The 14373-nt window shown below is 36.1% G+C and overlaps 2 protein-coding genes across 3 annotated transcripts in view; one reads left to right on the forward strand and one right to left on the reverse strand.

The window, feature by feature from the left end:
• Positions 1 to 224: 224 nt before the first annotated feature.
• On the reverse strand, positions 225 to 5357 carry Vps16A (vacuolar protein sorting 16). Its single transcript, XM_083120665.1, has one exon. The coding sequence runs from the start codon at positions 5061 to 5063 to the stop codon at positions 2562 to 2564; it is 2502 nt and encodes an 833-aa protein (XP_082976791.1). The 5' UTR covers positions 5064 to 5357; the 3' UTR covers positions 225 to 2561.
• Positions 5358 to 5821: 464 nt separating this feature from the next.
• Positions 5822 to 14373, forward strand: part of LOC145986544 (uncharacterized) — a 62053-nt gene continuing 53501 nt past the window's right edge. For both annotated transcript variants that reach the window (XM_083120666.1, XM_083120667.1), the window contains exons 1-2: positions 5822 to 5998; positions 11917 to 12122. In XM_083120666.1, the coding sequence (XP_082976792.1) occupies positions 5979 to 5998; positions 11917 to 12122 (226 nt within the window). In that variant the 5' untranslated portion in view covers positions 5822 to 5978. The remainder of the gene's footprint in view (positions 5999 to 11916; positions 12123 to 14373) is intronic.

A 14373-nucleotide genomic window follows, 5' to 3' on the forward strand; every position in this document is an offset into this window, starting at 1 on the left:
AATGGGAATGGAAAATTGTTGGCCAGTAGAAAAAATTCCAAATGGGAATGTTTAAAATTTCCCAACACTGAAAATCTCAAATTCCATGCACTATCACGTGAAAGTTTTTCTATTTCTGGAATAAAATCTAAATTTCAGACATTTAAAGTGCAGAAAACATCGAGAATTAACTACTTTTAAATACAATAATTTAAAATTTTTAGACTGTTTGGGATCTTGAGAAGTTAAGAAACCATTTCCCGAATTCGAGATCAGGGTGTTTTTTTTCCCCTGATCCAAATGCAGACACACCCATAGCAGCAATACCCAAAGAGCACCAAATAATTTGTCCTGTCACCAATGTTTATTATGACTTACCAACCAAAAGATTTTTCAATGTACATCTTGGTTTTTAACTAATACAAATTGAATTTCCAGAGAGATTTGCTGTGTTTTATTAACAAAATCTACATACTAATAGCAAAAATAGTAACAGAAAGAACTGGAGTATGGTCAAAAGAGCTATGATGTTTATAAAATCACGTACACAATCTGCAATGTACTCAAACATGGAAACTTAACCATTTTAATATTCATCATTCAAGACATCACATTACCAGATCATGAAAAAAAACTATCTTTGCGTAACAAAATGTAAATATATGAATCATACAGGAATACTATGTTTGACACAAAATGCAAGATCAAATGTAATTTCTGAAATTCATACCAATTTTCTTTGAACCATCTATTGAAGTAAATTTAGCAATATTGTTTTCTACTTGTTGCAATTATAAAGCTGTTTATTCCCATTTTCTACAAAATAATAACATAAAAAGTTTGATACTTCACACCATGTGTCTTCAACATATTAAAAGTGATTGAGGGAAAGTAGCAACACATAACTTTCTTTTTTTGGTATTCCTAATTTTCATATTGACTTTGATCCTCCTCCTTCAGGAATGGGAGGGAAAAAATATGGAAATCGGATGGTGGTTGAAGCAACTGTCATTCTGTGCTAGCTGCGGAAAATGGATGGTTCATGTGTTTATGGGGTCAAGTTTTGAAGTAATTTTGAACATGTTTAACTTTTTTTACCTCAAAAATGATCAAATTTGATCTGAAAATTAGAAATAACCCCCCCCCCTCCCCCCAAGGTACATACTGAGACTTTGTCTTGGTTTCCTTTTTATAATAGCAACACCTCAGCCTTGTTGTTTGCAAATCAAAAGGCAGTACATCATTTCAAGCATATAGTTCATGAGGAATGTCATTATCTTAAGCATTTAATTAGCTGATTTTAACAAGACCATTCACATATGAGAGGTGCATTACAAGGAGTTGTATTCTGTTGCATTTGCATTTATGCCAGAACAAATTCATCTTAATACAGTTACAATGACAAATGCAACATACTTTAATAAAAATGCAGTTTGCACAATGTTTTCGAGAATCACACAGTCAAATTGAATTTAGTGTTTAAATATGGCAGAGTAAAAAAAAATAAAAAATTACTTCTCTGCCTTACCAATAGATAGTTCCAAGAATGGAAACAGTGGAAGCTTTAATACTGAGCAAATGCTTTCACTCATCTAATATTCAATCCCACATGTCATTTCAATGTTGCTACAAATACGAATGAAGTGATATACACACATGCATATATAAGGTAAAGTGTTCCCCTGTGCATAGCACCATGCCATGAAGGCATATAGGGGGTGTGGGGGTAACGCCCCACACTTTCTTGATCCGGTCGTGAGTGGGGGTGATGTGATCAGCATCACGCTCCTGACCGCCTTTACCCCCCAGGGTTTCCCCCAGGTACCCATGTTATTCGATGCTGGGTAGGCGCCGGGGCCGCTTCCACCGTTAGAAAAGTTCCCGGATTTGAACCGGCCGGGGATCGAACCCGGGACCTTGAGCATGGTAGTCAGACGCGTTACCGACTGAGCCACCGCGGCCACATGCATATATATAATTTACAAAAACAGAATGTTATAATTCCTTCCAGCTCTCTCCACTTCCACCAACAAATATGCAGAAACCGTCAAATGTGAGCTCTAAGGTTCATTCATCATCTATCTCTCTCATACACACACATATCCTGCCAAATTTCAGTACTTTTGGAATACATCTACATTTTCCCCCCAAATTCTAGGGGGAAATTATAATATTGACATTATTATGTACATTCAACTCATTGCGATCAGAAATTTGAAAGATTATTGGCAAATTTATATCAACGTATAGAGTATATTTTTGTCTTGCACATATTCTGAGTTACTCTAGTAAATTATGACCTTCACTATAAATAGGTTATTTCTGCATCAAAAAATATTATATGCTCTTCTTAGGCCTATACTTATCTCTCATAAAGCATTTTATCTTATCATTCACAAAGAATTTACACTAATTTGAAGATGCACACAGATAGTATGAAAGTACATCATTTAACCAGAACTTCTCATCATGAAATTCCTAATTATATAAATTAGACATATGTTTTATAATGGTCTAATACAATTGTTCAGTATATCATTACCATGTAGATATTTGAGCACTTACCAAGGTTGGATTATCAATTACTTTTTACTTCCTAATTCAACAATGTATGAAGTAATCTTGTCAACTAAATTCTTGTCGGTGGATACACATTTACTTTGTATGTACAACAGAGCCTGGGTGTCCTTCTGTTCAAATGCCACTTGCACAGCTTCTTCGAACAAACCTGCTTTCATATAATATTTTACTTTAAGTTCATCTTTCACTTTTGGCATGTACTTCTGAGCTTCCACTTTCTTTCCATGTTTTAAACAAACATCTACAAACGGTTCATACCCAATGGGTGATTTCTTGCTTTTAGAAAACTTATCCATTTCAGTCCATTGATTCAATTCTGCTAAAGCCATAATCCTCAGCCACCAATATCTTCTATCTGGCACTCTGTACTCTTGTCGTAACTTATCAGCAAGTTTTACTTCTTGCAAACTAAGAAGAAGATAAACTGTATCATGTAGGGACTTGCCAACAAAGTTACGATGAAATTTATCCTCTAAGGTCCTCTGATACTTCAAAAGCTTAAGCTGTTCATCACACAATTGATGACCAAGATCGTTTCTTGCTTGACGGTATGCATCACGAGCTGCAGCTAATGAAGCTTCTCGTGTTGAAGTGTTCTTCGGATCGTAACTCTCCCTGATAAAACATGCTGCTTGGGCATTGAAGTCGTCCTCTTGCACATAAATATCACGTAATGTCTCTCTGTTGTTATCTCTGCAGTACTTCATGTATAAAGCCTGTGCAACAGGGTACTTTCTGATTGTCAATTGGAAGTCTCCAAGTGGCATGTTGTCTCTAAGGTTCAGTAACACACTATGAACAAGATCTGTGTCACCACTGTCAATTGCTTTCCTTAAAGCAGGTTCACGTTCTCCTAGCGTCAACAGTAATGGTACTTGGCAGGATGCTCTTGGCTCATAGTCCATAAGTTTGATGGCTAGCTTTGGTCTTCCACATTCAGCAGCTTTGTTCGCTATTTCACTGTATGACATCCCTTGAGCGTATCCCAACTTGTCTTTAATATCTTTGGCAACCTGTTCATTATCTAACTGAGTTTGCTTTACTTTGTAACATGCCCAATGTGCAAGAATTCTTGTTGCCCCTTCTGCAGGAGGCATTTTCAAATGTTTAGCAATCTCAATTGCTAGATAATAATGGTGTCGAACAACTAACCTATCAAGCAGAACTGGGAGTCCTAATACTTGCAGCTGAACATATGTAATAGGAATTCCAATTTTGTAGTCTCTTACAGCGTTCAACACACGCAAAATTCTACACATTTTGACGTAAAAATCTGGATTCAAGTTAAAAATAAAACCTTTTCCTAGCTGGGCTGCACGCATCAACATCTTCTGTGTTGTGGGTTCAAACTCATAACCTGCAGCCTCAATGCATTGTTGAACAGCTTGTTGCAATTTATCTTTTACCAATCTGATGTATTCGTCTGCTCGGTGACTTCGTTTCTGAAACTGTTTGGATGCTTCCAGTAGATATGATCCTGGATCAGTACTGTTTATTCTGAATATTTGTTGCACAACAGGTGGAACTTTTTGTATCATGTCTTGTGTCAAGTTTCCTAACACACGAACACCATCTATTTCAGGAACAAGAAATACATTTGAATCATAACTATAATTTATAAAATTTCCCTGTCTTCCAACTACAAGCAAAATATTGTCCCAGTTACCAATAACAGCTTCTGTACCACACCAAACCAACTGTGTTGGTCGACTAGGATACTTAGTATCAAATTCATAATACCTCTTTCTTAGATCAGCTGATCCCATCCACAAATGACCTGTATCTGTAAATAATGCTATGTGTCGGTTGTTTTGTGACACTGCCATTTCAACTATGGCATTGATCCTGACATCAAATTCTGGAAGGAGGGGCTGTGCACGGTCTTCTGCTTCCAGTAACAGGTAGAGATCCTTTTCTTTTGCAACAAGAACTCTGGTTTGTCTGTCTTCAGATATTACAGCCCAACTACTAGGTGGTGCACTTAAATCAACTTCTGCCACTTTTCGTAACTTAGGATCTTTTACACTATTGACTAAAAATATTCTATATGCTGATGTGAGCACTGCTATACCTGTACCACTGTAACTATTGAAGATTTTTGCATCTATAACTTTGGTTGCTTGAGCCTCCTGTCCAATTCCAAATGTGTGTTGATATGTTCCAAATATGTCGTATATTAAAACTGACCCATCATCTCTCACACAAAGAAGTTCTTCAGAAGAAGACCACCCTAGCTGAATAATTGTACCACTGTCCCACATAAATGAAGATATCTGACTCCCCGAGGCTGAAAATATTGATACTATTGGTTTGCCTGATCCCTGAATTTTAACGAACTTCTTTCGGTCCCTTATAACAGCGATTGGTCCACCGTATGGTGCTGCTGCAACAACAACATTATCCAAGTTTATATTGTTATGCCATCCCATGCAATAAATCTCGTATTTCCTGAAGTATGTGTCTTTTCCTAATGGACACCAATCAGCTGTTAACATTGCAGACATTTTCAAATATCGGAAAGTTGCACTACAATCATAGAATGAAAACTTCCGGGTGATATATTAAATATCAGTAGGTAGGCCTATTCTATTCTGTCATCTTTACATTCAGTGAGTCACTTCCATTACACTTATGAGTTGCATCAGAGAGGGTATATTCAACCCTGAAAACTCCACACCACAAATGAGTTACTTTCCATTTGCGTTTTTTTTCTCCAAACAGTACTATATTAATTGCTGTAATATGTAAACTAATGAATACAGACAACTACAGACGACAGAAACCGATGACTGCATCCGTTTCTGTATGGAACGCCGAGAATCTTACGTTTAGTCCCAGGGGACATAACTAAGGCTAATTTAAGTTATATTGTATTTTGTTTCAAATTTTCTGCATTATCTGCAACATTATATAAATTATTTAATGAAATTCAGTATACTCCAAAATAAAATGTTTACGATCTTGAGAGGAAGAAAGTTTCTGACTTTGCTGCACGGTCTGGGACAATTAATAAGACATGAGGAAGCACTGCGAAAGCATCTTCCGAAGTTATGATGGTCTTTAGCCAAGTGTTTGTAGAGAATTTATCTGATCTCAATAAATTAAATAAAATGAAGTATATTATTGATCTCATAACATTTTGTAGCAGGAAGTTACGCTGCATGCTATGCAAAATGAGAGAAGGTTTGCAAAGTGGAAATATTTTCATCTCCAAGATGGAAACATCTGATGGAAATATTGATGAAACAGTTGACAACCACAAGGCAAACTTAATATGGACGGCTAAATGGAAAAAGTTTATATTATAATTTTTTTGTTAATTCTTTTGTGGTTGGTTTGGTGCTTTTTTCTATTTTTGTAAATGGTTATCCTTGACCACAATTCCACGCTGTTCGTGTTTACAGGAAATCAAACTTGCAATGGGCAAAAAGGAGCCAAGGTAACTTAAGATTGCCATTATTGATGGTTTTCGTAAGCATGAAATATTTTTAAGTGTTTGCAAAATCTCTACAACAGAGAGAATAAGTTTTAGAGTACTTTATCATTATGGAACAGTCATTGAAGATATAGTAGCTTCATAAAGATAGCAACTGATTCATGCCCGCTAACTGTAAAAAGTCTGAGGTGGTCAAGGTCAGATTTTAAAATAACCTGAATTTGCGTTCCTAGTTAGTTCCTTGTAATTTCCCCTTACTCTTTACCTTAAATTTGACATATATAAGAGTTTTACACTTAATACACCTTAATACTCAGAACGCACTTTTTTATTTAGCAATTGACACAAACCTGCACAAGATTTTTACATGCATTACTTGCATTCTTACATATACAGCTTGTGAAAAGAGACGTTTTTTAACAACGCGCTTCAGTAAAAGATTGCTGTGATACAATACGATAAAATGAAATCATAAATATATTAATCTATTAAATTTCTTAGGAACTCGTTACTAAAGCCTGGTATGCAAGGAAATAGTAAGCAAAGTATGTAACTTCACAGGAAACGATTCCGAATGTTGAATGATTTTCGCAAGTTTTATAGGAGTATTAGGGGTGTTTAAGGTTACTAGCAATGATTGTAGAAGTAAGTTTGAAGCTTGTAGAAATTAATTAGCACAGTTAAAAATTCAGTAAGTATTACCAGTTTCGTATGGGCACAACACCTCTCACTTGTGTATTTTGTCATTTTTAACATTCATACTTACGTATTCTACATTGCGAAACATTCTTCAAGGTGGAATTATGCTTTTGGTACCAGTTGTATAACCTGGAGATACATGAAACTCGTTTATTTTCAAATAAAAATCGTTTCTACTTACCTCATATGCATACTGGAACATTTTTCAAGCTGGGGATCACTTTTTTTCCATGAAAGAAGCGTTATTTTTAACATTATAATCATTTATTGGTCGTTGCTAATTCGGTGGTCAAATCTTGACTCATGTTGTCTATCGTCAGCTGAGGTGCAGTGTTTCCAAACTTATGAACCGATAAATGCCACACAAACTATTCACAAAAGGTTTTGGTAACACTTTACTATACCGGAGATGGATTTCTTCAAATTTACAGGATTAAGTACTTACGCAAATCATTTTCTGTAGCGTTGTTGATGTTTGGGAATATAGTTTTGATCCATTTTAATGCGAATGCATGTGGTTTTTTACAAAAATCTATTTCTGACGCGCTATTGCTGCTGCCACCATTTGCTTTCTGCACGAGAGCACATTACGCTCTCATATTGTCCGTATATGCTAAATTGAATGAAAGGAGTGCTAATGGAACCTAACCTAACAGGCCTAACCTAACCTAGTAGTCATACCTCGTCCCCGTGATGGTTCGTGGGGCTATCATTTTTGGGCTAGCATCAATGGTTTTTGGGGCTACCCGTGGATGGTTTGTTGGAAATAAGGAACAACAGTAAGTACTCGTTAATGTAAGAAATAGATATTATTTTCGTTAGAAATTCATTATTTCACCTAAAGAAATGTTCCGAAATGCAGAATAGTACATTAGCAATGTAAAAAATTGCGAAATAAATCATTGATAGGTGTCTCCGGTATAGTAAAGTAGTACCAAGGTTTTTAAGCGAAAATTGAGGCAAGACTCTACTTTACGTCCTTATCTGCATGGTGATTGCTTCTTTGCGTTCGTGGTGTGCGATCGTGATGCAGCACCCGGCATCTCTTCGGGTAAGTACCTTTTTATTTTTACACTTTCTGTTCAGGATAACCCCACTATCCATTCACGGGGTTGAGGTATGCCTACGAGGTTAGGTTAGGCCTGTTAGGTTAGGTTCCATTAGCACTCATTTCACCCCTAAATATGTGCTTCGTCATCTAAAAAATTCCTCAGTACGTTCAATTACGCATATCCAGACAACATCGGTTTTTCTCGATTTACTCCTTCAGGAAATTTTTCCTCGCTTTGGGATTTACGTTGTTGAATTCCTTATAAAATAAGCTTTCCAACGATATATGACACGTATTACTTAGGAAAAGGACGTAAACTAGAGTCTTACCTTAAATTCAAAAAGAAAAAAAAAACGCTCACACGTCATCTTGTAAAACTACCGCGTGGTTGCTACACTGACAGGGGGTTACATGATCGAACGCATGGAACATTTGATTCACGTAGTCGACGGTAATGGCGGCACGAGCTATCGTACAACGGAGATGCATGAATCATGAAAAATACCTTACTTACAGGCCAAATAAGTTGCACGATTCGAAAAAACAATTTCCCCGGCTTCAGAAAGTCCTCAAGAACGCAATTTTGTAAGTACTTTCTCGTCTTTTCTCCTGTAAATTTGAAGAAATCCATCTCCGACTTATACAATTGTTACCATGCTTTTTTTCACGAAAATAATTTCAATTTTTCACATTACGAGTAATTATTGTTCCTCCTTTTTTTTGCTTGCGTAACACAATATGGTGGTCACAGCTTGACTAGCGTTGTGGATCATCAGTGGGTATGCAGTGTTTCCAACCTTCTTAACCGAAAAATGCCCCACAAACCATTCACGGTAAGGTTAGGTTCGGTTAGGCAAACATAGTTAAAATTTGGGGTTGTAGTAATATCAGGAATGTATATTTCGTTTTTACGTCTTCTTGCGAAACAACGGCGTCGTCGGAAACACTGACAGGGAGTTACATCTGGTTCACGTAGAGGAAGGAAATGAAAGCAACGACAATTGTGCGTCAGAGTGATATTTCTCTTGAAAAATACATGAATACCTGGTGAAATTGATTCCAAGATGAAAGAAAATACCTACACGAACTTTGAAAATGCTACAGAAACTCATTTCTGTAAGTAGTTTCTTCTGTAAAAATGAAGAAATACGTTGTGCCGATATGAAACTGTTACCCGAGTATCCACACTTCCCAGTGACTTTCGTTGTTGGTAGTCTCAACTCTCAGATACGCAATACCAGCATATTTCCATTCAGGTTTGTAGGAGGATTCGTTCTTGAGAATAGATATTACATAATCAAATGTTGCAAGCATTTAGTGGTGTTATTTTAATGCTAAGAGCCTAAATGTGACCCTCGTAACCTAGCAATGAAAAGTTTTAGGGACGTAATAGCCCTTCACACCTCATATCCACATGATGTATTCAGAACTGAACAGTCGGTAATTTGGAATTTCTTCATAGTGATATAGTTAGTTCTACATGAAGCCTCATTGCGCATATCAATTATCGTTGATAATCATTCCGAATTCAGCTTGTAGCATACCAATATTGTGCCATTACACTCATTTTGCAGTTCTGTCACCAGGAGCATGTGAACTGACAATTTTAATTACAAAAATCGCAGGAAGTTTTTTCTTACACAAATTACAGATATATAACAATTCTCAATGTGTAATTTGTAAAAAGAAAGAAAAAATATTCACTTATCAATTACATTAACTCGCTGTCACTATTCATAGGAGGCTCGTGATTGCACAGAGCTCTAATTAACATACTATAAATGATCGGCTTGTAAGTGAAGGTGCACATCTTTGCTTGTGCATAGCCAGGAGTGTTCATTGTCTAGTTGTTTTCACTATTGTTATTCTAACAGTATGTTTCGATGGGGCATCTCTTTTCTTGTCCTCAGATGAACAAATTTCAATTTGCCAGTGATTGGGATCAAACCTAAGGCAGATGACCTATGATTTTGCTGCAGATTTGGTGCACTAACCAACTAACCCTTTCTCCCTCATCCTTGAGGTAGTACCTTTGCATATCAATACCTATCACTACAAAGTCTTGTCCCAAACTTCATTTCCAAAGGTGTGCCCTCTCTCCTTGTTAGTTGGATTCATGGCTTTCTTAGCATGTACGTATTATTATTATTAATAATAATAATAATATTTAAAAAAAGCTGACACCTGAGAAAAACTGTCTATCACCTGAATATTTTGAAGTTTCTTCTGCCCTTAATTACATACCTGGTCAATTTGTCCCCACAATGAGGCAACTGGGCCACCACCTTATTTATATCAAACACCTTTTGCATCTGTTTCTTTATAATAAAAAAAATGTGATTGTTTGTATGTATGTGTGTGCTTGCATATGTTTGTTTGTATTTAAACAAACCATTGATCAGATATAGTTTTACAGGTACACATATTATGGAATAATACCCAAATGGAAGCAGTGGTGGATACAGAACTGATACTTGCAAGGGGCAAATTTTAGTCCAACACAGCTCACTAAGAATCTATTATATGTGCATATATATATATATGGGGGGAGGGGGACTTCTAATAGATTTTAAGTGATCTGTGTTGGACTAAAATTTGCCCTTTGCAAGTATCATTTCTGTCTCCACCCCCTTGAACCTTATTTCACAGTTGCCATCCACACCACCTTCAACAACTGTTTCCGTGTCACCTTAATCCATCTTTTACTTCCCACTCAGACACGTCTTCCCGCAGGCAATGGGAGAGGGCCTATATATCAGGCATGCACGCCACCATACACCCTGGACTCAACTTAGTCAACCAATAACCCTTTCCCCTCTTCCCCGAAACCACCCACCCTATGCAGTAAATACTGGTGAAAGTACCTTTCCTTGTTTCCTATCTTCTAACTTTCTCTGGCAACCTTGTACCAACGCTACAGTTAGTATTCTGTGCTCCTATACTTCGTGAATCTGTACACCTCTTTCTTCTCCGATGACAATGTTACCTTGGTCACAAAATATCCACGTATTTCTTTTCCTGTGGTATATGTTTACTGTCTCCTTCATTTATCATTATTATTTATATTTATATATATATAAATCAAAGAAGTTAAAAGGAAACACTCACCGGACAGTAGAAAAATTCAAAATTTTCGCTAATTTCATAGCATCATCGGTGAGTGTTTCCTTTTAACTTCTTTGATTTTTACTTAGCCCTTTTGGCCCTCCTTGCTTTTATATATATATATATATATATATATATATATATATATATCAACAAAAATAGGAGGCATTTGTTCAGATCTTGGCAGGGTTTGGGTGTAAATTTTCATTCACTACCAAAATTGATTTAACGTTACAAACCTTACAGTAAACGTTTGTCACAAAATGAAAAATAAGGCAATATATTTATACTCGAGAATAAAATTGCAACATTGCTTCCATTACACTCTGAAAATGTGAAAAAGGCACACATATATCAAGTGAATTACAACTTGCAATTAACATTGAGCATATCACAGTGACATCCACAAGGGTGGTGTGATGATTGTCACCCTCGCTTCCCGTGATCCTTTTGGCTCAGAATTCCTAAAAACAAGGTCAAATGCACAAAAAGGTGTTCTGGGCTATTGGGATGGGTGATTGCTTCATCACTCTTCCCAAGGATCTGTTTGCGAATAGAAGAGCATATTATATGCGCAATGCAAAATAAAATAAATTAAGCATTTATGTGGTTATTTGCTTTTAATTGTCAGTTTTTGTGATGTAATTTGTAATTTTTACACCCACTCGCAGAAATTAACCCATACTACAGTCTATTACTTGATATGGCATTCTCCTCTGACATGATAGGCTATTAGGATATTTTTAGAGGAATATATTATAAAATAATTGTTTATTATTTTGTGTATATACATGGACGTCCAAAGGATTTTTTCCAGGGAGAGGCTAGCATGACATTTTTTTTCAGGGGAAGGGGCATGTTTCCCCCCTTAATAGTGCTGCCCTCTCAAACAACACTTATTCAATTTGAAGCTATCATGTTTCTGCAACACATCTATTTTCTCTCTCTCTCTCTCTCTGTTTGTGTGTGTATGCATGGTCACCCCTTGTGTATATTATTGCATAAATATTTACATTATGTTGTTATGGAGTAAACGTTTATATTTACTCTTTTTTTTTTATTTCAGTAAGTTAAGTAAGTTGCGAAAATATGAAAAGGATCGCAGAGACAGACTAAATTTGCACTTCAATGACCTGAATAGTTTGCTTCCTGAATACGATCCATCAGAACCAGTCAGCAAAGTGGATATACTGCAACGGGCAACTTGCTACATTCAGGATCTTCAGGAAGAAAATAAGGAACTTTTGCTGGGAAAACTTAGCAAAATATGTAGTAAGTTTATCATTCACTTCATAATAATATTTTTTATGTAGTAATAAAATTGCAACCTCTCCTTATAGAACTCTCATATTGAAAGATCTATTTTGCTTCCTGTCAAAGTGAATTCTAATGCTGATCGTACCACTTATATGTACAACTGAGATTATGAAACTACTACATCCTCATGTTTCGAAGTAGAGCTAAGCACAGAGAAGATAGTACTTATACAGAGTCTGATAATATTTCTGAAACATTAGCATATGAAAAGACCACTTTCTGTTAACTAATAGGTAATATTAGAACCTAATTATATATACACAGGGTGTCATTTTAATGGCATCCACGGACCACAGAAACATATAGACATAAAAAAAACAAGCCGGACCCTGTGGCCGAGTGGTTAGCACATCGCGCTGTGATGCTAAGGGTCCCAGGTTCGAATCCCGCTCGGGCTTCGTTGTTTGTGAATGTCCATTCATCAATTTCATTATTTCATCACTCATCCCCATCTTCGCAAATTAGCCAAGAGGCACAAAACGCGAAGTAAAATAAACTAAATCAATCAATCAATCGAAACAAACAATTTTTCTCGGTAACATTTTTCTCTTTGTTGTGTCATATCGGCGCTACAGTCATTCAAAACAGCCAGTTTTGCCGCCTGAATGCTGACAATCCAACACAACATTTGATCGCATTTTTAACGTCATTTCCTGTCATGAAGCGATCCATGCCAGGGTTGCCAGGAACATACATGTTCTGTGAAAAATGGCATAGCTTCAACCAGTCACATTATGTACCGTAAAACAAAGCAAGAAAATGCATTCTGTAACCCAACAGGAAGTTAACCAATGATACGAAAATTGTTAGAAAAACAACATATTCAAAAGGAAGTGGTAATATCGAATTTTGTCTCAGCCTACATGCCAGATATTTGCAAATCTTGTTGCCAAATTGGCATCCACAGTTTAGTCCATCCACTTCATCTTTCTGATATTCGTTGTCTGTGACACACTGAACCGTTGACAAAATAGAAATGAAAGAACTCAAAATTCCAAAGGAAAGTAACATGTAATGTATATTCACGGCATTATGCAGCAAAGGACAAAAAGGGTTGAAAATAAAGGGATATAAGTAGTAGTAAAACAAGCTCTCCCACGACTGTGTTTATCTAGGCACCGGATACACATGTAATAGTTTGCAACTTTGAATATGACAATATTTTTGCTGCTTAATTCATGATAAGGTTCTTTCTTTGGTTGTAGTGTTTTAGCCATAATGTAACAATGTGAACCTCGGATACTTCCATTATCATCATCACAATACCACAATGAATGTATCAGGACAAATAGATGCACAAACCTGTAGATTCAACCTTGCAACAAGATTGGTGTCACGCACCAACGAGAAAAATGTTACTGAGAAAACTTGTTTGTATGTCCTCTATACATTTCTGTGGTTCGTGGTCACCATAAAAATAACACCCTGCATATAACTTCAAGTAGTCACACTGTATTCTTATATATATTTTAGATTTGGTAAGAATGGAATATTTCACTTCAGTACATTATTATGGAGTTCATTGGTCAAAATGTGGGTTTCTAAATCTGTACTTTAAACAGTATTGTAACTATTGTTGAAAGTAGTGTAGATTCATTATAACTGTAATAATGTCCTTTGAAAGACTATGTTATTACCAAATTATACATTTTCAAGTTGTTGACCATGTAGCTTTATGTATGTGTAAAGAAGGAATTGTAAATCATCTTCCCAATCTTATGTGTGGTATTTACAGTGGAAATTATTAGGTGGACAGATGTTTGCTCTATTCTTGGGAATAAGTGAGAGGAAGTCTATATGTTTTATCCAGTGTTTGGGAGTATCACATTGCTAGTAAATACTTTAGTTTCTCAGTAATTGTGCTAGTCTCCCATTACCAAAGTGAAACCAATAATTGTAACACTAAGGTATTACTTTACTTGCACTATGTGTCTAAAGTTAAAACTGGACAGTTTGTAGGTTAGAACATCATCTGACCCCTTGCTGTGGTGATACTTTTGACACAAGCTGACAAAGTACTTTACTTTCAAAGTAAAGTAATTGGTTTATTTCTATGTAAAGTAACAGAAACAATAATGCATTGGTTTTGAAAGAAACGTGCAGTAACTTGCAATGATATTTTTTTTTAGTAACGTCCCCCAAATCTAGATTTAACATGAAGAAGTGAAACAGGTGAAGAAAGAAGGCTTTTTTCATCCTCTGCCAT

Source organism: Lepisma saccharinum, chromosome 4 (assembly GCF_977018435.1).
Source record: "Lepisma saccharinum chromosome 4, izLepSacc3.1, whole genome shotgun sequence".
NCBI lineage: Eukaryota > Metazoa > Arthropoda > Insecta > Zygentoma > Lepismatidae > Lepisma > Lepisma saccharinum.

Coding starts and splice junctions, on each gene's coding strand:
- Vps16A (XM_083120665.1), bottom strand. CDS start 5,063: ATGTCTGCAATGTTAACAGCTGATTGGTGTCCATTAGGAAAAGACACA.